This window comes from Purpureocillium takamizusanense, chromosome 8 (genome assembly GCF_022605165.1).
Source record: "Purpureocillium takamizusanense chromosome 8, complete sequence".
Lineage (NCBI taxonomy): Eukaryota > Fungi > Ascomycota > Sordariomycetes > Hypocreales > Ophiocordycipitaceae > Purpureocillium > Purpureocillium takamizusanense.
In genome coordinates, this window is record NC_063075.1 from 2064233 (window position 1) to 2087133 (window position 22901).

General features: G+C 59.0%; 5 protein-coding genes across 5 annotated transcripts; 4 read left to right on the forward strand and 1 right to left on the reverse strand.

Annotated features, from left to right (window-relative positions):
• The first annotated feature begins 7371 nt into the window (after positions 1-7371).
• JDV02_008665 (uncharacterized protein) lies at positions 7372-9720 on the forward strand. Its single transcript, XM_047990285.1, has 2 exons — positions 7372-8333; positions 8406-9720. The coding sequence occupies exons 1-2, from the start codon at positions 7842-7844 to the stop codon at positions 9567-9569; spliced, it is 1656 nt and encodes a 551-aa protein (XP_047846292.1). The 5' UTR covers positions 7372-7841; the 3' UTR covers positions 9570-9720.
• A 1862-nt stretch (positions 9721-11582) lies between these two features.
• On the forward strand, positions 11583-13849 carry JDV02_008666 (D-arabinose 1-dehydrogenase (NAD(+))). The gene has a single exon (XM_047990286.1). It carries the CDS (start codon positions 11934-11936, stop codon positions 13185-13187), a length of 1254 nt encoding a protein of 417 aa, XP_047846293.1. The 5' UTR covers positions 11583-11933; the 3' UTR covers positions 13188-13849.
• A 22-nt stretch (positions 13850-13871) lies between these two features.
• Positions 13872-15848, forward strand: ARP6_1 (Actin- protein 6; the record flags this gene model as incomplete). The annotated part of the gene is made up of 4 exons (XM_047990287.1): positions 13872-14367; positions 14431-14553; positions 14650-14905; positions 14978-15848. The coding sequence occupies 4 exons, from the start codon at positions 13872-13874 to the stop codon at positions 15846-15848; spliced, it is 1746 nt and encodes a 581-aa protein (XP_047846294.1).
• A 345-nt stretch (positions 15849-16193) lies between these two features.
• Positions 16194-17785, forward strand: ARP6_2 (Actin- protein 6). The gene is made up of 2 exons (XM_047990288.1): positions 16194-16689; positions 16752-17785. The coding sequence occupies exons 1-2, from the start codon at positions 16254-16256 to the stop codon at positions 17660-17662; spliced, it is 1347 nt and encodes a 448-aa protein (XP_047846295.1). The 5' UTR covers positions 16194-16253; the 3' UTR covers positions 17663-17785.
• A 494-nt stretch (positions 17786-18279) lies between these two features.
• JDV02_008669 (uncharacterized protein) lies at positions 18280-22794 on the reverse strand. Its single transcript, XM_047990289.1, has 8 exons — positions 22710-22794; positions 21244-22633; positions 20524-20983; positions 19441-20470; positions 19142-19180; positions 18983-19075; positions 18897-18903; positions 18280-18798 (listed from the first exon to the last, which is right to left on the reverse strand). The coding sequence occupies exons 3-8, from the start codon at positions 20832-20834 to the stop codon at positions 18761-18763; spliced, it is 1518 nt and encodes a 505-aa protein (XP_047846296.1). The 5' UTR covers positions 20835-20983; positions 21244-22633; positions 22710-22794; the 3' UTR covers positions 18280-18760.
• Between the last annotated feature and the right edge of the window lie 107 nt (positions 22795-22901).

Genomic DNA, 22901 nt, shown 5'->3' on the forward strand with positions numbered 1-22901 from the left:
TTAATAGATACCTTAACGATATAAAAGACATCTTAACTCTACTATTAGTAACCGAGAGGGGATTTATCTTTTAAGCATTGCTATTAATATAGCCGCCTCTAAAGGACCGAGGTCATGTCTTACCGCAATATTACGCTAGCTATTCGCACGCCGATATCTAATATATTGACGGCTGTATTAATAGCAATGATCTATCTTTTTTGTCGATCGTTAGATGATCTCGCCCGAGGTTTCGTTCGACAGACTACCTGTAGGGTAAGGCTCATTCGCAACTCACCAGACGGCACTCGCCGATTTTCGACCGAAAAGACTTCTTTCTACATATATATCTAATCAATATACACAAGAGTGAAATCTATACCCACACGAGTCTGGACATAGGGTTCGCATCGTGGCCCTTGACGTACACGGGGCGACGCGATGCTGCGTAGGAACAGGTCAAGCGTCTCGAGTGGTTCATGTTCACGTCAATACGATGGGAATCTACGAACAGTACGAAGTCTATCTCGCCAAGTGAGCCAAGATCAACAGTGCCCTGTCGTTATGCCGAGCGAACATGAGGAGCAAGGTGCTTTGAAGTGCAAGTAGGAAGATATATGCTGTGCGACACGTGTGAGAAATCAGACGCAGTTGCACGCCCCGACATTACCCGCATCCCCAGACTCGTGCACTCCACTCGCGCATGCGAAAAACTCGAGATGAAGCCCGGAGCAGGTGAGCGCAGCTGGTGGTGAAGGACGTACACGTAGCATTAGACGCCTTGTGTAACTAGAGAAGTCTGATAATGCAAGACTGCGGCAAAAACACATTCGTGTGTTGCAAAACCTCACGTGTGCGAGTGCTACTACAGTATACACAGTCACAACATGACGCTGAAGCTGAAAGCACTTACAGATGGCTTAACACATCCGGAATTGGTAAGCTAGAGCGCCTTGTCTCGATATCGGAAACCGATACGATTCTGTATTGCAGGACGGCTAGGGGCGTGTCGGACGTTTCTCCCTCTGCGGCTCTAGGTTTACCGTCTTTTGACGCAGCAAACGGACGTCACGAAAGCAGACGACAAACGAGTCATCAGTGTCATGTGACTGTCGTTTGGTACTAGGACAGGGCAGTCGCCGCAGATTCTTGGCATCGCGTGGCACGGAACTGACTGGGCCTCGCCGCATGCGGAGCGTTGAGCGCACATGACACGAGCCCCCCAAGACCGTGAGATGTTAGTAAAAAAATTACGCCGATAGAAATTGAGTTTGTGGTGGAGGGGCCAAGGGCACGGTATGTAATCCGGCTGGCATCGTCATCACTGGGCAAAAGTTGTTGTTTGACTGCAGGTGGGATTGTGTCTGATCCGTGTGCCGCGTGATCCAGGTTCATGTTCCAGACCCGCCGCGGGCCAGAAAAATTCCCAATTCCAAGGGTGCGAGCGTGGGTGCGCCCGCCACCAGGTCACGGCTCAGGCACGCTTGGCACCAGACACGACGAGTCCAGCCACAGTGGCAAAGGTGGCTCGCTCGGCGCCTCGGGCCCTTTACCACCGACTCCAACCAAATCCACAACAGACAGAGTGAAGTGAGTAAGTTAGTTACGTACCAGATCGAATCGATGAGACTAAGACACCATGCGCGCGCGGCCCACAACAAGTGTTTCGCACTCCCAACAATGGGAATGGCAGACATGACAGGACTGTTGGTACGCATGTATGAATGTCGCAAGAACGTGAACGTCTCCTGGAGGACAGGCCTTTGAACCGGCAATGGTCAGCTAAAAATATTTGGAAGCATAGCGAATGCACGAGCCAAGCCGCTTCCCGGCACAAGCGCAGGAGCACAGTGTAACCCTCCTTCAGGTCCTATCGCTGTCAGGGACGCGGGCGGGCGAGTCTCCCCGGCGGCGGCTGGCCACGGCCTCGCAGACTCGCAGGAATGAATGAATGCACGGTCCCGGGGGGCCGGTAACGACATGGGGACGCAACCAACGAACAACAAGCCTGCAAGTCTGTTCCATGTTGTTGGCGGCGGCAGACGGCCCCTTTGTGCAAATGCCCTCCTGCGGAAATGCTACGTCGTGGCCGACACCGCCGTCGCCGCGGCCAGACCGAATGTGCAATGCAGGCTGCTCTCCCCGCCCCCCCGTGAGTGTGGGTGTGGACAGGACAGGACAGGACAGGACAGACGCGGCTCGTACATGCGCCTGGCTGACTGACTGACTGGTGGTCAGCAAGCGTCACTTTCGGCCCGGTTGGGTGCATGAGGAATCCCACGGCGAGCTTCGGCGGCACGGGCAGCCTCACCGGACGGGATGCCGCTTCATTCCATAACCGGCATCAACGGGTCTGCATGGGAGGCGTTGTTGATCTCGGCGGTTTATTACAATAGCAGGCCGGGCCAGTTGGGAGGAATGCAGTTTGCGAGTCAGTAGTAGTAGTAGTAGTTAGTAGTATTATTCGGCTTGACCTCGCGACCAAGCCCTGTGCTGCGGAGGAGGAATACGAATGCACAGCTGGCTGGCATTGCAACAAATAGGGGGGAGACTCGCGTGGGGAAAATGGTGCCATGACAATGATGCTGCATGGACCTGCCAAGATCAACCCTGCTTGTTTGAATGGCCCTGACCAGTGTCTGTACGTACGCGCACATGCTTGGCGAGAGCAGCGACATGGACAGCGATTTGATGCATGTTGGCACGTACGAAATGGTACAGTAGTAGCAGACATATGAGACGCGACGACCAGCGAACGAACAGCAAAGCGTCCCTCGTACCAACAACATCGTGGGAAGGCTGGCTGGCCTGCTGGTCTGCTGACCTGCACTTTGACTAGAATGTCGGTGAAATCCTGCACCGCCGCAAAGAGTGCGACGACAATTTACGTATAGCAAGTACAGTCCATACGACGTACAGTACAGTACTGCACAACATATGTATGTTGTTGTGAAGTGGAGGCATGGCATAGTGGATGGTCTGCCGCACATCACCAGATCAGTAGAGTTTTTTCGCCATGGACAGCATCGGCCGGCCAATGCCAAGGCGGCGTGCTTGGGCAAAGACAACGGCGGGCGATCCGCGGCGGGCCGGCAACAACGACTTCAGCGCAGGTTTCCTGGGGATGCGGGTTGACTTTCCAGTCTCCAGCCGGTGCCACATGGGGGGACGCAAGCACAATCCACTCGAAGAACACACCCGCGCGACCAGTCCTGCGGACCATCCTTCCTATTACTACGTACTACTACGTACTACCCCTTGGCCAAGGCGTCAACGGCTGTGCGTCAGTCGCGGAGGGGCCGTTGACACGCTGATTCCACGCGGGCCATATGCGGCACGCGGCGGGCTGGACAATAGTACGTTAGGTAGCGGCCGAAGGGGGCAGACAGCAGCAGCGACTTGTTGCAGGAGAGGGCGTTTACACGGACGCATCCGGGCCGAACAGCATCGCGCAGAGGCAAGCCGTGGCAGCGACGCAATCCGCCTGCCGCGGGCCGGGAAGCAAGGCGCCTCATGGCCGAGTCGCGATGACAGTGTGCCCCCCCCACCTCCCCGCCCCCGGCCGAGCGAAGCGAGAAGCGCCGAGTTGATCCTCGCCTGCAAGTGGCCTGCGTGACTGTTCCTGGGGATTGTGGATGCGTCCGACGCCGGTGGTGACCATCCGTCCCATTGGGGGGGGGGCAGGCAGGCAGGCACTTACACGATGGGCCAGCCGTCCGTTCAGCATCAACGATGGAGCGAGAGTTGCATGCGCGTTTCGCTTCACTACCACTACTACTACCACTACTACTGCCAGCAGCAGCTCGCTACCGACTACTACCTCTTAGCAGCATCAGATCTGGCACACGCCCCTCCCCTTCTCCCCCTTCCCCCCCGGGTAAAATTTCTCGTCGTCCGTCTGGCGCGTGTTTGCTCTCGGCCAAATCCACCTGCCATGAGGCACGCCAGCCCACCCCCGGCGACGCCACACGCAACCCCGTGGGCAGCCGAGGCGGACGGCGGGTGCAGAAGGAGTCGCAGGCTCGAAACAAGGCTGGACGGCGTCCGCAGACGCAGGCGCGGGTTACCACCCTATCACTCTCGTCACTCTCACCCTTCCTTAACTTGGGCCGGAGGGGCAGGCACCTGCTGGGGCACGCGTGCCAAGCGGTCTCTGGATGGGGAGACCCCCCCCCCCGCAGCGCAGGTTTTTGCATGACGATTGTCCTTGCTCGTGAGGATCTTCGTGGGCGGCGGCGGCGGTGGAGGAAGAGGAGGGGACAGGCACTTACTACATACATGGATGGGGGCCTCTTGGGCCTTTGATTGATTTGCTTTGTTGTTGGCCCAAAGACGGAATGGCAAAACGGCATCAACAACTGTCACACGCTGCCCAGCAGAGTTTGCAACGGCAACCCTGCCCTGGCAGGCAGGCAATGCGAGAGTGCATTGAGCCTATTCACACAGGGCTTACTACATGCCTCGTACTTACTGGGGGGGGGGGGAACGTTGGACGGCGAAGCAGCGAAGAACACGAGGAACGGCCGCCACAGCGAGAGAGATGAGATCCCGTCGTCACCCCATCCACCCAACCCCGGTCCCCCGGAGGAGGAGGAGGCGTCGACATCGGGACGCCATGCCAAGTCGCCGCCAACTCGGTCAATTACAGACGGGGCTGCTGCTGCTGCTGCACACCCACAGCGGGGTGGGCTTGGGACGTGGGAATAGCGTGTCGAGAACGACCGAAAAATTGGCCTTTGGAGGGCAGGCCGAGACCCGTAGTTCTTCAGGGCTCTGGGGCCTCTTGACACCTGATGAGCGAAGCCATCCTCGTGGGGTGCCATGATGACTGGGGGTGGATGGCTGTCGGTCCGGGGGCAGGGCAACGCCGAAAGGATCGATTTTTTTTTCTTCTTTTGGCTGTCTTTCTTTCTGCAGCGGATGGCGACAAGAGACAAGCGGTGGTGGCGCGGCCCGGCGACGGCACGAGATGCAAGTCATCAATCTCTGGAAAAAATGACGAATTGCTAGTAGCCTCCCCTGGAGGAGCTACCAGTAGCCGCCCCCGGAGGTCTGGCCGAGTCGAAAGCCATGTTGGTTCTGTCTGGCTTTGATGTTGAATGCGAGGCACCATCTTTAGACCGGACTGGACTCAAACGTTACGGAGTCACTGTAGCTGCAGCAGTTGGGCCGGAGGATCGCACTTCGAATGGCGCACGCAGAAGTGTGCTGTGCTCGCGCAAGCAGGGCTTTCTAGACTCTCAGTGGTTGAAACGGCTACAGCAGTTACTGTGCTGGCAGTAAGTACCTACCTAGTACTATTGAAGGGCTATTAGCCTGGTAACTGGTGGTACTGTGATGGGTGGCTGGCGGGCGACCGGGGGAAATCGATCGCGACGGGTGGCGCTGGACCACGCGCGCTGGTTGAGACCGTGTGCAATCCCGCGCCCAGGCGTCCTCGTGACCAGGCCGGCATTGGCTTGGCTCTGCCGCCAGTGGACAGATGAGTCGGCAGACAACGGCCGGACGGCCACGCCGACGGCGACCGAGGTATAAACGCAGCACAAGAGGTTTTTTTATTTTATTTCTGTTTGTGCGTACGAAGGAAGGAAGGAGGGAAGGGGTAAGTGCTAGCGACGGAGCGACAGCACCAGGCCCGGATCGAGCAGCAGGCAAGCAAGCCCACTCGATCGGCAGCATGAGGCGATCATGGGCCGTTCCTGGGTGAGAGTGTGCCTAGGTAAGCACAACAAGCACACGACGAGTCGAGGTCGAGGTTGGCCCAGAAGGGAAAATAAAAAAGCTTCGCGGCATGTCCCCCCCCCCCGGCGGCCAGGGGCACCACCCCTGCGCGCCCCGGCATCGTGGCCAACGAGATCCAGCAGACGGAGATTGAGTCCAGGGGGGACGTGCAGCGTCAAGGAGGGGGACAGGGAGGCATTGGGACGGGTCCGCGAGAGCAGGGTATCTTAGCCTTGGGGACCCCGGGCATGGAACCTTTAGGGGAGCCACAGAGGGCATGGAAGCCCCCCCCCCCCCCACCCCCGAGCCCAAAAGTCTGTGCTCCAGCTGGCCGCTGTGCCGTCCCAACCAGCGTGCGCAGGGACCTGGGTTTACCATTCACGGCAGTCGGGCAGTCAGTCAGGGCAGCCAGACGGAAGTCTGTGTGTGAGTGAGCCAGTGAGCCACGGCCCGCGAACCGCTCATCAAGCTTCCTTCCAGTGCGGCACAACACACGCACTTGGATAACGGCTCTTGATATGTGATGATGATGAAACCGCCCCCAATCTCCTTTTTGACGCTGCTGGAGGAGTAACTGGTTAGTACTCTACCTAGGTATCTTGCAGGTTAGTAGTAGATTAGTAGGCATGTGGTGCTGTGCTGTTCGCGCGACCCTCTTCCCTTCCCCCTCGTCTCCTCCTGCCCACGGGGAAGCCAAGAAAGTGGCACCGCTCGCTGTGCAGCGTGACTGTCCCGTCGCCTTGGACCGGACTGGATGGGCCGGGGCGCGCCTGGGCTGGCTACGTACTGCTTTGCTTTCATACTGGGTGTCGCCGACGGCGCGCGCGCGTCGAAGCGAATAACCTTGCTCCTGTCCTGGGCCGACCGTGGACGGCGACGGCGACACTGGATGAGTCGCCGCAAGCAGAGCGCCCCGACGACGAGAGAGGAGTCGAGGAGCGCTCGCGTGTCCCAAACAAGCCAACGGCCGGCGCTTCTCGGCGCTTCTCTGCCAGCGGGGGCCCACCGTGGTTCGGCCTTACTTCGTAGCCCAGAAGCCCCTCCCCCCCAGGGCCCCGTCCCTGCTGGGCTGTTCTCCACGCGGGTTCCCCGGACCACCAGAAGGCCCAACAGCGGGCTGGGTGGGCAGCGAAGCCCACCTACCTAGCAGCCCAGCAAAGAGCCTGCCAGCCAAGCCCTGCTCCCGTCCTCCTGCTCCCGTCCTCCTCCCCCGCGGATGTGCAGCAGCCTGAACTGGCCGAGGAGGAGCCTTGGAGGCGCGCGCCGTAGCGGGTGGTGGGCTCCGCTATTACCTGAGGCGGGCAGCGGTACCTTGAGTAGTGCTGCCCCTCCAGGTCTCCAGGCGCAGCCAGACAGCCAAGCTCCGTGCTAAAGAAAGTTATCCGCTCTGGCCCCCCCCGCCCGGGGGACGCCCGTGATGATTCCCAGGGCGAGTCGCGCGCACCGAGATGTATGTACGTACGTACGCATGCCCACCTCTCGCTCCAGACCACACTGGCGACCCCGTGGATCGTGGCGTTCTCTGCGGCTCCGCCTCCGGGGCATGGCACCACCCATGCCTTGGCCGTACGTCTGTACTTGCACGGCGCGGCAGCTCTTTGCGTGTGGGTTGCACACACCCCCCTCCTCCCCTCCTCCCCCCCCTATGCCGAACGCCCCCCCAAGTTGTGAGAGTGAGACGTCCTCCTCCTGGCAAAGCAGGCTATGGCCTCGATTCAGTTCACGACACGCGCGCGCCGCTGGCCTGGCTCACTCGCATATGCCACGCCCATGGCTTTCTCAAGCACACGTTCCCGGATGGAACTCTGGGTGCAGGGCCCACGCCCACGCCCAAGCTCACGCCCACACGTCCCCCTTCTGCTCCGTTCGCTCCTTCCTCTTGGTCAATAATAAAAAGGATGGCTCGTTCCCTCCTCGCCGCGTTTGTGCCCGTTTCCCTTTCTGCTACATCGTCCGTCCATCTTCGACTTGTCTCACGGCGACTACGCACCCCCCCTCCCCCCCAAGCAAGACAATAGAGAGTCTGTGTCTCTCGCGTCGTGGGGCAGTTTCCTTCTTCTCCTGAGGAGCCACCCCTTTATCAAGGCAACCCTGTCCAGCAGTAACAAGGCACGCCGCAGCAGCAACAACCTGCTTCAACAATGGCCGACACGCTTGAGAAGCCAACCGAGGACCGCCGACCCTCGGCCATCCTCCACACCGCGGAGGATGTCGAGCATATCGAGGCTCCAGTCACCTGGAAGGCCTACCTTCTCTGCGCCTTCGCCTCCTTCGGTGGTATCTTCTTCGGTTACGATTCCGGTTACATCAATGGTGTCCTCGGCTCCCAGATCTTCATCGATGCCGTCATGGGTAGCGGCCACAAGGCCGTCTCCGAGAGCAAGACCTCCCTGATCGTCTCCATTCTGTCCTGCGGTACCTTCTTCGGCGCTCTCATTGCTGGCGATGTCGCCGACTGGATTGGCCGCAAGTGGACTGTCATCATTGGCTGCTTCATCTACATGGTCGGTTGCATTGTCCAGATGGTTACCAGCCCGTCAAACGCCCTTGGCCCCATTGTTGCCGGTCGTCTTGTTGCCGGTCTCGGTGTCGGTTTCGAGTCTGCCATTGTCATTTTGTACATGTCCGAGATTGTAAGTCTCTTCTTTACCGCCGACGAAAGCCTCTGCAAAAATCGTGATCCGGTGTGCTGACATGTCCTGCAGTGCCCCCGCAAGGTCCGTGGTGCCCTCGTTGCCGGATACCAGTTCTGCATCACCATCGGTATCATGCTTGCCTCGATCGTCGTCTACGCCACCAAGACTCGCACCGACACCGGCGCCTACCGCATCCCCATCGCTATTCAGTTCCCCTGGGCCGTGATCCTGGGTGGTGGTCTCCTTTTCCTCCCCGACTCGCCCCGTTACTTCGTCAAGAAGGGCCAGATCAACAAGGCTATTTCTGCCCTCTCCCGCGTCCGTGGCCAGCCCGAGAACTCCGAGTACGTCCAGAGCGAGATTGCCGAGATTATCGCCAACGAGGAGTACGAGCGCGCGCTCATCCCCTCCACCACCTGGTTCGGCAGCTGGGCCAACTGCTTCAAGGGCGGCCTGTGGCAGTCCAAGTCTAACCTTCGTCGCACCATTCTCGGCACTTCGCTCCAGATGATGCAGCAGTGGACCGGTGTCAACTTCATCTTCTACTACTCGACTCCCTTCCTCCAGACCACCGGTGCCATTGAGAACACCTTCCTCATCTCCCTCATCTTCACCCTGGTCAACGTCTGCTCGACGCCCCTGTCTTTCTGGACCGTCGAGCGCTTCGGACGCCGCACCATTCTCATCTACGGCGCCCTGGGCATGCTCATCTGCCAGTTCCTCGTCGCCATCATCGGCGTCACCATTGGCTTCAACAAGACCCACCCTGACCCGACCAACCCCATTGGCCGCAGCGCCGACAACATCAGCGCCGTCAACGCCCAGATCGCCTTCATCGCCATCTTCATCTTCTTCTTCGCGTCCACCTGGGGCCCTGGCGCTTGGATCGTCATTGGCGAGATCTTCCCCCTGCCTATCCGCTCCCGCGGTGTCGGTCTGTCCACTGCCTCCAACTGGCTGTGGAACACCATCATCGCCGTCATCACTCCCTACATGGTTGGTGAGGACAAGGGCAACATGAGGTCGTCTGTGTTCTTTGTATGGGGTGGTCTCTGCACCTGCGCCTTCGTCTACTCGTACTTCCTTGTCCCCGAGACCAAGGGACTGTCCCTGGAGCAGGTCGACAAGATGATGGAGGAGACGACTCCCCGCGAGTCAGCCAAGTGGAAGCCCACCACCACCTTTGCTTCTACCATCGGCGCTGGCGAGTACATGGAGAAGGCCACGGTCTGAGAAAGTTATCAATCGTTGCTTCATTGCGCGTACCACTGGTTGTGATGGAGTGGAGACTCGCGCACGTTCATACCCCGAGAGGTGCTTGAGAGATACGAGAACGCATTCTAATGACTTGTCACATGAGATGTAAATTTGGCGGCTAAGACGCTTAAATACAAACTTTATATCATTATATTAGCAGCAGCATCTCGCAATCGTGGTGAGCACCGTGGTGAAGTCAGGGGGCCCATGGAGGCGAGCGTGTAAGCGTTGCCCGCCATGATTGGCTAGTTCACGGGGGCTTGGACGGGCTGCCCGGACCCCACCTGCGGGAGACGGGAGTTGCCGAGGACTAGTCGATGAAGACGCTTGAGATCTGGTACAAGACGAATCTATGCGCAAGACAAAATTGCAGGCATGTTTGAGAGAAGAATTATTGGGGCCTCCTTTAAACCTTCAGCCCGTACTTCGTACTGTGTAGCTAACTACTAACTTGAATGCTTGGTTGTCTAGGCTGTCACACCCGAGTGGGCTGTCGCGAATAAGTACGATAAGTAGTACCTTGGCCACCCCAACTTTGTCCGGTTGCTTGATTTTTCGCAACCACATAGGCGTGTGCGCGAATGCACGGCATGGGAACGTACACCTACTCGGCTAGACAATGACGCGTCTTGGGGTGATGCCCTGTGGTGAAGTGGTCGCCCGCCGCCAGCAGACGACTCGCGAGGATGAGGCTTGGATTACATTTGCATTGCGTCGTTGCATGGGATGGCACGCTCCCCGCGGGGAAGAGGGGATGATGGAAGCGACATGGGGTGCTCACTCTTGCTGGTGGTGGTTCACCAGCATGTCAATCAAACGGACCGACTCGTGCTTATCGCTGCAGGGTGCTTCGGAAGCGAGGGGGCGGGCGGGATCCACGGAACAGGAAGATGCGATGCGCGCGCGGCCCTTCCAGCGCGGCCCTGCGAAATTGTAACCCTGTGGTGCTGTGTTTCGTAGAGCCCCGCCCGGTCTGTTTGGAGGAAGAAGAATAGTAGTACAGTAGTATTTGCCGTCCTTTGTAAAACGTCAACAAGTTGGCTGCTTTTTTCAAACGCACATTTTGACCGGGGGTTACAGGTAAGTTATATCGTGAAGTACGTACCGGCTGGGGGGGCCAAATCCGCGCGCGCACAGACTGATCGGACAGGCTTGTCTGTGGCTGTCAATCCCAGTGAGCGTCTCTCTGGTCGTCGGGAATCGGACAGGGGGTTGGAGCGACATGAGGGCCAAGACGCTGGCCAACTCGGTGAGGTTTCACGGCACTGACGATTTTTTCTTTAATTTTTCTTTCTGGCCGACTCCATGAAATGATGATGCGGCGCAGGTACAGTACTGTCTATCGCAGCCCGGGCACAGAACCGCAACGCAGCCCTGCCCGAACCGCGCCTCGCAATTCTGCGTCTCAACGTGCGCTGCACAAGCCACGAACGGGCGTCGAAATGGCCGACCCGGGGTGTGGGTATTAGTTGCAGCAGGTATCCCTGTGGGTCACCGATCGCGTGCCTGGCGTTTCCTATGGTGTCAACGACTTTCGGGCCTTGTGTGGTGTGGGCAGCGCCAGGTGGGCGGGCGGAGAGAGCCGGCGCTGGAGAGAGACAACGATGAATCATCACTCCTGCCGCTGGGCCCCTTGTCGCATCCAAGCTTGGTGGTAGTTATTGGTCGTGGCTTTTTGCGCGCCTCGCCTGCGCCGACGGTTGAGCATAAGCTGTGGGCTTGGCTGGGAGGCGGAAGCATTGCGCGCTCGACGACACCGTTGCACTCTCCACTGATGTCAGGTCGTCGTCGAAGGGGGAGACTTGGATTCCCTTTACGCAAGCTGTTCGGCTGCTAATGGTAGTACTTCTAGTAGGTACCCATGGGCGCTGGCGCAGGTGATGAGGGGCAACAGTGAGTGGGTGGGCGCGAGGGAGCGGGACCCTGATTGACAAGACTGCCGAACGCTTAAAAACGGGCTTCTGGCGACGTTCCAGGTTCCGCATGCGTGGGCCGTTGGCGCTGCCAATTGGCTGGGGTGGATGCGGCGCACACGGCTTTTTTCGCGACCTGCATCACCACTCATCTTGTCCGAGCGGGCTCCGAGCTGGGTTTCGACCATTGATAATCAAATCATCTCAGCCGCTTCGCCCCTTCTCCTTCAACGTCCCTACCTACTTCTCGCGCTGCCCTAATACACCATGCGGACCGCCTGACGATCATGTGCCGAGCTGCGAGCTGACTGACGGGCGATTGTGCTCTGCGCGCTTCCGACGAAGTACGCCTTGCGAGACCTAGCGCCGCCCTGCGTTGAGACAAACTTATTCGCGGCTCGTGTGCAACCAACGCCAAGCCAACACCATGGCGACGTCGCTCGATGGGCAGCGACCGGCACTGTCCCAGGTGCTTCCGCCCTTGATTCTCGGGACTGCCACCTTCAACACGCAGTACCACCCCGATCCAACCCACATGCCCTATACCGACATCGTCCGTCGCGCCCTCGAGCACAACATCGCCGCCTTCGATACGTCGCCCTACTATGGGCCTTCCGAGACGCTTCTGGGCGATGCTCTGGGCACGCTGACGCCGCCGCCCCGGCGAGAAGACTACTTCCTCATCACCAAAGCCGGACGAATCGCCGGCCGCGAATTCGACTACTCGCCCGCGTGGATCCGATATAGCGTGTGCCGCAGCCTGGAGCGTCTGGGCACGCCGTACCTCGACCTCGTTTACGCTCATGACGTCGAGTTCGTCTCGCCGCAGGAAGTCTTGGCTGCGGTTCAGGAACTGCGCAGCCTGCGAGACCAGGGCCTCGTTCGATACGTCGGCATCAGCGGCTACCCCGTCGAGGTCCTCGCCTCCTTGGCCGAGATGGTGCTTGAGCAGACGGGTGAGCCGTTGGACGCGGTGCTCTCATACAGCCACTTTTGCGTCCAGAACGGCACTCTGGGCCGGCCCGACTACCTGGAGCGCTTCCGCGCCGCAGGTGTCGAGTGCGTGCTCAATGCGAGCATGTTGAGCATGGGCTTGCTGACGACGCGCGGCGTCGACAATGGGCCCCAGGCGAGCTGGCACCCGGCACCGCCGGGCTTGCGTAAGGCTTGCAGCCATCTGGCCGAGCTGGCGGCGCGGCGCGGGGAGCATCTCGAGGAGGTGGCCATTCGATGGGCGCTAGAGAACTGGGCACGGATCGGTGCGTCCCTGGGCACGGTCGCTTACCCAGCAGGCGTGCTGGCGGAATTCTCGGGGAGCGTGGACCGAGACGGCGCTGCGGTCCTTCCCCCACGTATCGGCGTGAGCGTCATGGGCGTCGCTGCTGTGGAGGAGCTCGAGGAGACGTGGCAGCTGTGGAAGAGCGTTGTCGGGCTGGCAAGCCGAGGTGATGTGACGACGGCGGCAGCGGCGGCGGCACGGAAGGATCAGATTACGGCGATTGTGCGAGACGAGATGTGGCCCGCCCTGGGCGCATGGAAGGACTTTGCCTGGGAGAGTGGCGGCGAGGGCTTCGTCAACGAGAGGGACGTCAGCCTCAAGGGCGTCGTCCCCCGGGATGGCATCGCGGAGCGGTGGGGCCTGGTGGCTTCCAAGAAGGTGCTCGACAGTGCAAAGATATGACGCTCGTCTGCCAATGGTAATCAACGCAAGCATTATTCCCGTCGGGTTCGCGGATACGAAAGCGCATGGACATTGATCGAGGACAATTTTGGACATGGTTCACCGCATCGTCGACCTGAGCCACGCAATGCGATTCAAAATTCACCCAGGGGCCTGTCAATATACTCTTGGAACCGGTCCTCCATGTGCAACGGCATCAGCTATTGCTGCAGGCAATTAATTCCCTGAGGTGGTGTCGCTCACCTGCACAGTACCGCACCGCACCGCACCGTATTTCGGGCTCGAAGTTTGAGTCCTGCCCCACAAGCAACGGCAGCGCCACGCGCCTTGGGGTAAGGCTTGGCGTCGATCCATGTGCTTGGTGATGCAACACTCAACACCAAAGCCGCATCTGGACGTTTGCCGCCGCCTGATTGGCGGCCAATTCCCAGGATCACGACCGTATCTCGGCTTCAATATTTGTGGAGTGCCCTTGTGCGCGTCTTCATCGCGGACCAAAGACGGGGCAGTACGGTATTGATGACGACAGCTGCTACTTTGTAGCTGTGTCGATGAGGATTTGGTGAGCAGATAGATAGATGGGCATTGGTATATAAATGCAGGATGAACCTGCAAAGTGAGGTCGATGCACAAGCTAGACAGACGACTCTTTCTCATTCTTGCTTTGCTACAAGTCCTCCTATCATGAAGAGTTTCTTGCTCCCAATCTTCTCTGGCTTGGCCAGCGCGGCCTTGACCTGCCGTCCCGACGGCCCCGTCGTCCCCAAGCCGCGCCTGCGCGAGGCCGCTACACTGCGCGACGCAGCCGCAAACCTCACCAGGACGCTCGACGCCGCCGTGTCCGGCACCATCAAGGCCGGCTGGCCCATTGAGAACGTCTCCTTCAGCGTCGCCGTCGTGTCCAGGGACCAGGAGGACCCGGGCGTCCCGCTGTGGGAGTACCACCACCTCGCGAAGCGCAACGTCAACGGCACCAAGAACATTGGGCGCGACTCGCAGTACCTCATCGGGTCCATAAGCAAAGTCGTCTCCGACTACATCCTCCTCACTAGCGGCTTGGATGTCAATGCGCCCGTCACAAAGTATCTGCCGAAGCTGAGGGACTCCAAGTCCAAGGTGCACTGGGACGACGTGACCCTGGCGATGCTGGCGGGCCAGCGGTCCGGCGCACCTACAAATTGTAAGCCTCGGAGTAGTGAGCAAGGGGCGTGTTCTTGAGGTGCTGACGGCGTTATACTTTTAGATGGATTCTCTGAGCATTACGGTCTCAAGGAGCTGTTTCTGTCGAGTGGATTTCCGCCCATTGATGACTCTGCATATCCTCCCTGCGGCGTGTTGGATCTCAACAAGGCCTGCACAAAGGAAGGTATGACTGCCCTCCCCCCCTCCCTTGTTTCCGTTTCGTTTTTTTCCCTGGCAGATGCCATACTACAGTCGACAGTTCGAGCTGACTTAGCCATAGAACTCTTGAATGGCATGCTCAGCTCCTATCCGGTCGTAGCACCGGGCGAAAGAGCGGCATACTCTAACATCGCTTTCACCATTTTCATCATGGCCGTCGAGGAAGCCACGGGGAAGACTTATGCGCAGTTGGTTGAGGATGCTTTGGCCAAGTCTCTTCGGATGAACAGCACGCGGCCCTCTCCTGGTGATGATGAGAAGGCAGTCATCCCTCCTGGTGAGAACTCTTGGGGTACTGACTTTGGACTTAACGCGCCGTGAGTTTGCCCCGAAAACAAGGAAAAAGAAAGCCCCGTCTTTCCATTCGATTTGTTGACAGATTCCTCTAGTGGTGGTGGTCTTGTATCGACCATCTCGGACCTCTCGCGGTTTGCCTACGCGGTGCTCACGCGCACCACCGCGCTGACACCTGCCCAAACCCGGACGTGGCTCAAGCCAAACGAATACTCCGGCTCGTTCAGCGCCGTAGGCAAGCCTTGGGAGATTTTCCGCCACGACAACATCACTCCCGAGCACCCGCACTCGGTCACCGTCCACGGCAAGAGCGGCGGCGCCCAGGCATACCGAAGCCAGTTAAACCTCTTGGACGAGTACGGAGTCGGGCTCATCGTTCTTTGCGCGGGTCCGATGAACGCCATTACGCTCCTCAACGATGTCGTGCTCGCGGGTATCGCGCCTGCGGTGGACAAGGTCGCGCGAGAGCAGGCCGACAAGGGCTACGCCCGGACGTTCAAGAACAGGGGGGGCAAGGAGGGGGGCAACGCCAACACGGTCGAGGTTGACGCAACTTTTGAAATGGACAAGGACTCGCTCGTCGTCAAGGCCATGCATCGCAACGGCTCGGACATGCATGCCGCGATCACGCAGATCTGGAACTTGACCATGGCACAGTTCACCGCCGAGCTGGGCCCCACGCTGCGCCTGTTCCCCACGGACCAGGACGAGAAGACGACGCTAGATGGGAGGCAGGTGACGCGAGAGGTATGGCGTCTCTGGCCTGAGCTTGCCGACTGGCCTGCGTCTGACCTGCCCGCCCCGGGCACGCTCCGCGACGACTGCGTGCTGTGGATGCTGGGCGACTGGGTGCACTACGGCGAGGAGCCGATGGACAGGTTTCTGTTCTACAAGGACGACAAGGGGGAGGTGCTTGGCTTTGAGGCGCCGTTCCTGCGAACGGGGATTCTGCGGCCATCCAAGTAACGGGAAGGCTAGTGACCGTCTTTCGAGCTTGTCTTTGTGGCCCTCAGCGAAGGCACGCGCTCATGTTTACTTCGTAGAAGGAAGACGGCTGCCTTTTGGTCGTGGTTTGATCCAGAGCAATTCAACTTTACCAGGATATTGCACCGCCATTTTACTTCTTTGTCTCTTCGACTCTTAGATTATTTAGCTATTACTACTTTTTTTATTGCATTCTGCGCCCTCTGTGGTGATTTCGGTGCCGTGTAAGTGGAAGGAGGACCTTTGTTACGTAAGCACCAATTCTCGGTGACGAAATGCCCAAGTTGCGACACCTTTGGGGCACTCGTATTCCGCACTCTGCAAATATTCCAGTCCAAACAACGGCAGAAATAGTGTCGACAAGGCACCCTCGAGCACACACTCGCCATGGCCGGCGGACGCAAGTCCAAGCCCCCCGCCCCTGCACGGCCTGCGACGACCCTCGTTCTCGACAATGGCGCCTACACGCTCAAAGCAGGGCTGGTGCGCGACGGCTCCCCCGGCGAGCCGCGCATCGTGCCCAACTGCATCGCGCGCGACCGGGCTCGCAAGATCTACGTCGCGTCGGACCTCGACAAGTGCCGCGACTTTGGCGAGATTCAGTTCCGGCGGCCCGTCGAGAAAGGCTTCATCGTCAATTGGGAGGCCCAGAAGGAGGTCTGGGATCACGAGCTGTTTGACGACAAGGCGCCCTTGAAGTGCGACCCCGCGGAGACGCGTCTGCTCCTCGCCGAACCGCCGAATGGCCTGCCGGCGCTGCAGACGAACTGCGATCAGGTCGTCTTTGAGGAATACGGCTTTGCGAGCTACTACAGAGGCGTTGGTGAGTGACCCGGGCGGCTGGACCTGGAGCGGCCTAGTGAAGCAAGCTCTGACGCCGGACAGGTCCCGCGTTCAACGCCTATCACGATGTGCAGTCGCTTTTCCGGACCCCTACAGACGTCGCTTCGGTCGCCGGTACACCTGCCGAAGTAATGCTCCTCGTCGATTCCGGCTACTCGCACACGACCGTAACGCCCCTCCTCCGCGGCCAGCCACTCCACTCGGCCGTCCGCCGCCTTGACGTGGGTGGTAAATTGCTGACCAACTATCTCGCCCGACTCATCTCCCTACGGCACTTTGACGTGCGGAACGAGACGTACATTGTGAACGAGATGAAGGAGGCGGCGTGCTACGTCTCGGCAGACTTCAAGTCCGACCTCGAGCGGACCTGGAGGGGAACACGGGGGGGCCGTCGCGAGGACTACCTCACGGGCGCGGGCATCGTCAAGGATTACATCCTGCCGGACTTTCACTCCCGAGCCAAGGGCGAGCTGCGCGAGTACGACCCCGCGAGGCACTCCAAGGCGCGCAAGATGGCCGCCGCGGGCAGCCACGCCGACGAGGACATCCTCACGCTGCGCAACGAGCGCTTCGCCGTGCCGGAGCTCCTCTTCAACCCCTCCGACATGGGCATGCGCCAGCCCGGCCTCGCGGACCTGATATACCAGTCGCTGCAGGAGCTGCCCCTGGGCCTCTGGCCGGGCCTGCTCGCCAACATTGTCGTCGTGGGCGGCAACACCCTGTTCGACGGCTTCGTGCAGCGCCTGCAGCGCGAGGTCGTGCAGCGGTTCCCGGACGACTGCGTCGTGCGCGTGGCGAGGCCGACGGATCCCATCATCAGCACGTGGACGGGTGCCGCCAACATGGCCAACCACGCCAACGTCGAGAAGCTGGTCGTGACGAAGCAGGAGTACGAGGAGCTGGGCGCCGCGATTGTCGCGCGCAAGTTCACCACCGGCATCAACGTCCCTTGATTACGGAGAGTCGAAGTTGCGAAACCACACTTGTCCTATAAATTACGCGCGGCGCAGGGCACATCCCGGTCAAGACGTGGCCCGACCCGTTGCGCTCTTAGGGGTTTCTCCTGGAGCTGGGGGGGGGGGCGGGGGGGCTTGTTTTGTCCTGTCGTCAACGGTCTGGGCACGTCCCCTCCCCCCCGAAACGCATTGTCCTCCGTTCGCACTACGCGGGGAGACGGGCTATAAATACTCCCAAACGACGGACCGCCGAGACCTGGCTCCCAGGTTGAAAGAAATGCAAATGCAAGACCTCGAGGTGAAGTAGCGCCGAGCCTCGCGCCAAGTCGGACGTCACTCGTACGCCGGGACAGCTACGGTTTCCAGACCGAGGACCAGTAGGCAGGGCATAGCATCAGCCTGGAGGTACGCCATGCAACGTCTGTGTGAGGGACTCGCGGCTCGTGGTGACGGATGGCGTGCACCATTCAACGGGTATGATGGGCAACGTGTGCGAGAGTGTTGGCGGCCACGTGGGTTGCGAGCAATCGACAACACAAGGTTATCTCTGTTGAACATACGACGACATGTCCCGTAAGACGATGCGAGAGCCATGTATACTGTACGTTGGCAAGGGAATAAAAAGAGTGGTGTGTTTGTTTGTTAGCTAAGTGGTGTGTTGTCTTCCGACCTCCATCGTCAAACAAATGATACCCAACCATGTGAAGTGTGCCTGCACAGTAGCACGTAGTAGTGGTGAAAGATCGATCTCGCTCTGGTAATGCCATGCTCTGCCCGGCTCCCATCTTATCGCCTAAGCAATTTTTTCTGTGGCTTTCTGAACTTTCATACGATAATAAAACATCGCACGCTTGCTTTTCTTTCCGCGCCTTTCTTTCGGGGGGCCTCGTCTAGGGCTGACCCGTTGAGGGAACAATGCTCGTCGCCGAATCCGGATGTCATCTTTCGGTCATCCCAATCATCGACGGCTGTAATTTCGGTCTCCTGACGGGTTATAAAGGCGTCCATAGCCGGGTGTCACCCCCCATTCCGTCCTGTGAGGGTTACATTCATGCCGTGTGGCCAAGGTTGCCGGCATCAAATAGTAGTGTAGGACTACAGGCGGCCGAGACCGCGCCCGCGTGACATGCACCCTGCGCGAGAAGAGGTCAGCATTGCAATCGAATCCGTTTCCGCCGTCTTTTCGGCATGGGGAATAGCTTCTTTTTTCTTTACGCGGAGGTTGACATACAGTCGCACTGCACACTCCGTTAGTAAGGAACATTGCGACGATGACCTGGGAGGCTTCAGGGGAACAAAGGTAGGGTAGACACTCACGTGCGTTGCCGAGGACCCTTCGTTGTGGATGATGCAGTACCCGGCGCAGCACTTTCTGCACACGCGCTGGGTCTGATCGATGCAAGAATCGCACTGCCGAGTAGACGTCAGCACACCCAGAATCGACATGACCAAGTGGCCCACACGTCAGTGGCTTACGTTGTTGCCGCATTCCCAGCAGCTCTTTGCGATGCGAGTCTACACGACCGGTGTTGTCAGCAAACCTTGTCTTGCAGACGTAGAAATGTACCAGAGCTACGAATTTCCGGTGAAGCGAAGCGAATAGAGGGCAAGAAAAAAAAAGATTGAGCCGGTTTGCGCATACAAATTGGAGAAGGCTTGCTCGAGACACGGACGATGAAAGAAGCCCATGCCATCTGCTACACCTTGTGCCCCCTAGTGCTTCACGCTGCCGGCTCGCTCCCGGTGAGACACTGGTGACAGTGGTGATGTCGTACCTTGATCTTGGGGCTCGCGGTGATGGCAATCGTCTGCAGGCTCTCGGACACACTCACGGCAGCGTCATCATCCTCACCGTCTTCGGGCTCCACGACGACAATGTTGCTGACCTCCGGCCCCGACGTCGCATACTGCCCAGGAAGTTGATAGCAATCTTCGCACCACCATTTGTGGCAGCCGGCGCAGTAACGCTCGCGGAGGCAGTCCATGCACCGGGCAACGAAGCTGAGCTCCTCGTGGTGTGCGTCGTCTGAGCCCCGGTGCGGGTGAGGAGAGGTCGCGGCGCGAATAGAAGATGAGAGCAGCGGCGGCGGCGCGAGCAATGGGAGACTCATCGGCTGGCTCGTCTGCGGCCGGCGCAGACCCTCGGGCGCCTGACCGCAGCTCTCGCACCCGGACACTGCGAAGGTGGCGATCTCTGGCTCGTTGGGATCGATGCGAAGGGGAGCCGTCGTCTTGCCGAAGACTGGTGAGTTGTGATGGCGAGGGCCGTGGCACAAGACGGCATCGAACGCGATGAGTCCCTCACAAGCGACCAAGCAATTGACCCATTCGTTCGAAATTGGGCGTGAGATGAGACGCCCCTTTTTTGACCACCAGGCATCACCCCCGTGACGAAGCGCGCTTGTCAATGCCAGCTGGCTCTTATGGTTCCACCCTGCACTAATGGCCGAACCATGAGAATGACCGTCGTGCGATCGCTGTTCGGGGGCGGTTGAACCAGAGGGCGAATCATCGGTCAGGGCCGAGTCCTTGGAGCCGAACACGTACAGAGCCTTGAGGCGCGGCGTGTTATCAGGGCGGGTGGTACGGCATGCGTACTGCAGCGCGCCACGCAGCTTTCCGTGATTCAGGTGCTTGACATCACGAATGGACAGGATGCGCACGCTGAAAGCTGGGTCATTAATGATATCGTAGCACAATTCCGACGTGACGGAGAGGCCGTCGAGGATCAGGGTCTGCACATCCTGCAAGATATCGCGTCGCTTGAGGGTCGAGAAGACTCCTCTCAGCGGGCCAGAGTAAAAACTGAGTTGGTCAGCCCAACTGAATCCGGTTCAGGAACATTTGTTGTGCCTTACTCATCTTCGGTCAGATACTCATCAAGCTGCACATTGCGCCAAACCTGGCCGCCGTGGTCGATCTCGTCAATGTCGAATTGGGCGGTCTTGACTCGTGTGAGATCGAGGTGTCTGAAGACGCCCGGAGTCTGGTTGATCAAAGCCCGGAAGGATCGGTCGGTTGCTGCGAGGTTCAAAATGCTGGAGGCGGGAAGATGGGGAACAGTATTGCGGAGGATGAGAGAGTTGTGGAAGATGTCGAAGAGGTTCAAGGATGATGATGCTATCTCGGGCTCTTCACGCGTTTGACTGTCGACGGTAGCTTGGCTCATGTCAGGCTGCCAGGGACCACGCAGAGAAAAGTAGACTTTGAAATGAAAGACCAAAAGCCGTGAATCATGCGCTAATGAGACTGATCGATTGTACGTCGGGAATTTTGTCTGCTGTTCACAATATGGCGTGAGGCGTCGCTACAAATGCACTTGGTGAGAGTCAGCCAACACTGTCGCTCTTGGGGATGTCGCTGTATATGCACATGAAGTAACGAAAATGGTAAAATGCGAGCCAGGGGTACGACGCTGAGGATCAATGGGGCTTAAAGAAGACGGGAGCGCGTGCCAGATTGGTCCCAGATTGTGTCCCAGATCTATTATTGCGCGGATGCCGGGGTGTGCGTCACAGCGGAATAAGGTGCTCGACAAGCAATTAAGCTTAAGGTGCAGCCTGGAAAAGCGCACGTACCGCCGACCGTAATCGTCCAGAGACTGCGCGTTTGATGGCTCTGTGAGACACGGTTCAAATTGCATTCCGCCGCTCAAACGCGGCTGGGAAAGGCACAGGCCATTCGCTGAAACAGAAGCTGGGGTGGGATTGGGTAGCTCTGCGGATGGTTACGTCCTGGGGTCGAGACGTCCGTGTGTCGTTGATGATGATGACGAAGCTCTCTTGGCCGTGGCCTGTACAGGGTTGCAGTGGAGATGGCTTGGGCAGCTGTGTGTCTCTGGATATGACTGAAGCCAAGAACGAAAGGGGGGAACAGGAGAGACGTATTGTGGGCGGCCGGCGAGTTATCAACAGTCGTGCTTGTTGAGCTCCGTTCTACTGGGTACGGAGCGGTCCACGCCTTTGTCTCAGTGCTATGCGGGCAGGCCGTCCGTCCGCTCCGGGCCTCCTCCCAGCGGCAAGGCATCGAGCGAGGGTAGCCAAGCAAGGTGAGTGTGGTGGGCCAAGTCAGGTCAGGCCAGTCAGGCAAGGCCGCACGACTATGCAAGTGCGAACCAGGCTGGCCGGAATCTCTGTATCTTGCTTTGCAGCTGCTTGTGGGTGGTGGGCGTCGAGGCTTATCGGTCCACTCGGCCGCTGGGAGGGTGCCATGACAGCATGCAGTCAGTCGCGACCTTTTCGTCCAGTGCCAGAGGCGGTCAACCTGAGCCCTTCCCTCGTTGACTCTGGCCGTTGAGTGACTGAGGCGCCACTGAGTGTTTGGGGGGGAGGGTCCCCGCAACGAATGGGCAGTCTAGACGTAATGCGTTTATGTAGCGGTTGGTGTGTGTTGGAATCGCCGCCAGATTTCACTAACAAGGCCTACCACCAGATCTCCCTCACCTTGCAGGCCCCGGTGCGGCTGCGACTGCTACCTTACATTTGCCTCGCCGGCCAGGCTCACCTTGCTGGGATGCCAGGATGGGGGTCAGGGTCCTAGCACTGGACTCCCAGGCGCGCCAGTGGTCGCGTTGCCTCAGCTGACCCGCTGGCGACCAGCTGGCACGATGATCAGTCCATCCTCTTGGGGGGTTATTCCCAGGTGCCTGACCAGCAGGGACCCCAGGATGACCAGACACATCTGTCGTTTCCCGTGCATGACGGGACATGTCGCGCGAATGCATGGCGTCGCCGTTAGCGAGCGAGGCGGCAGGGATGGTACACACTGGATTCGTCTTGCTGTCCACCGTGGTCTCGGCCGTTCGTCGGGCAAGGGACCCGAGGATGAAGCCATCAACCCTGCCGGACAGCCGTCATTGCATTGGTTGCAGGTGGAGTTCATCAACTCCGGGGCCGGCCCGAGCATGGAGGGGCGCCGCAGGCAGGGGTTTGCTGCGTCCATCGTCGGGTTAGTTTCGGGGAGATGTTGCTGCGTACTTTTAGTGCGGCGGAGGAGCTGCGGCGCCGCGGCGCGTTGTTGCTTCACCATAAAGATCTGGTCGTACCTTGTACCAGCACTCTTTGTTCAAACACCAAGGACGGAGCGATCATCTTCATAGAACTGAGAACTCGGGAGATTGTATTTGACAGAGTCAAATTTCTGGCTCATCATTGCATAGTCATTGTAGCAACGTGACAGACTTGTCTTGTGCTCTGCGCGGAAGGAGCGACCGCACGTGACCGTAGAAGCATCAATG

Bases quoted from the DNA above. Each gene is read 5' to 3' on its own strand.
- JDV02_008665 (XM_047990285.1), top strand. From the start codon at position 7,842: ATGGCCGACACGCTTGAGAAGCCAACCGAGGACCGCCGACCCTCGGCC. The intron at 8,334-8,405 runs GTAAGTCTCTTC...CATGTCCTGCAG, and splicing joins TTTTGTACATGTCCGAGATT to TGCCCCCGCAAGGTCCGTGG.
- JDV02_008666 (XM_047990286.1), top strand. From the start codon at position 11,934: ATGGCGACGTCGCTCGATGGGCAGCGACCGGCACTGTCCCAGGTGCTT.
- ARP6_2 (XM_047990288.1), top strand. From the start codon at position 16,254: ATGGCCGGCGGACGCAAGTCCAAGCCCCCCGCCCCTGCACGGCCTGCG. The intron at 16,690-16,751 runs GTGAGTGACCCG...GACGCCGGACAG, and splicing joins GAGCTACTACAGAGGCGTTG to GTCCCGCGTTCAACGCCTAT.
- JDV02_008669 (XM_047990289.1), bottom strand. From the start codon at position 20,834: ATGAGCCAAGCTACCGTCGACAGTCAAACGCGTGAAGAGCCCGAGATA. The intron at 20,471-20,523 runs GTAAGGCACAAC...TGACCAACTCAG, and splicing joins GAGTATCTGACCGAAGATGA to TTTTTACTCTGGCCCGCTGA. The intron at 19,181-19,440 runs GTACGACATCAC...CCGGTCGTGTAG, and splicing joins CCGCGAGCCCCAAGATCAAG to ACTCGCATCGCAAAGAGCTG.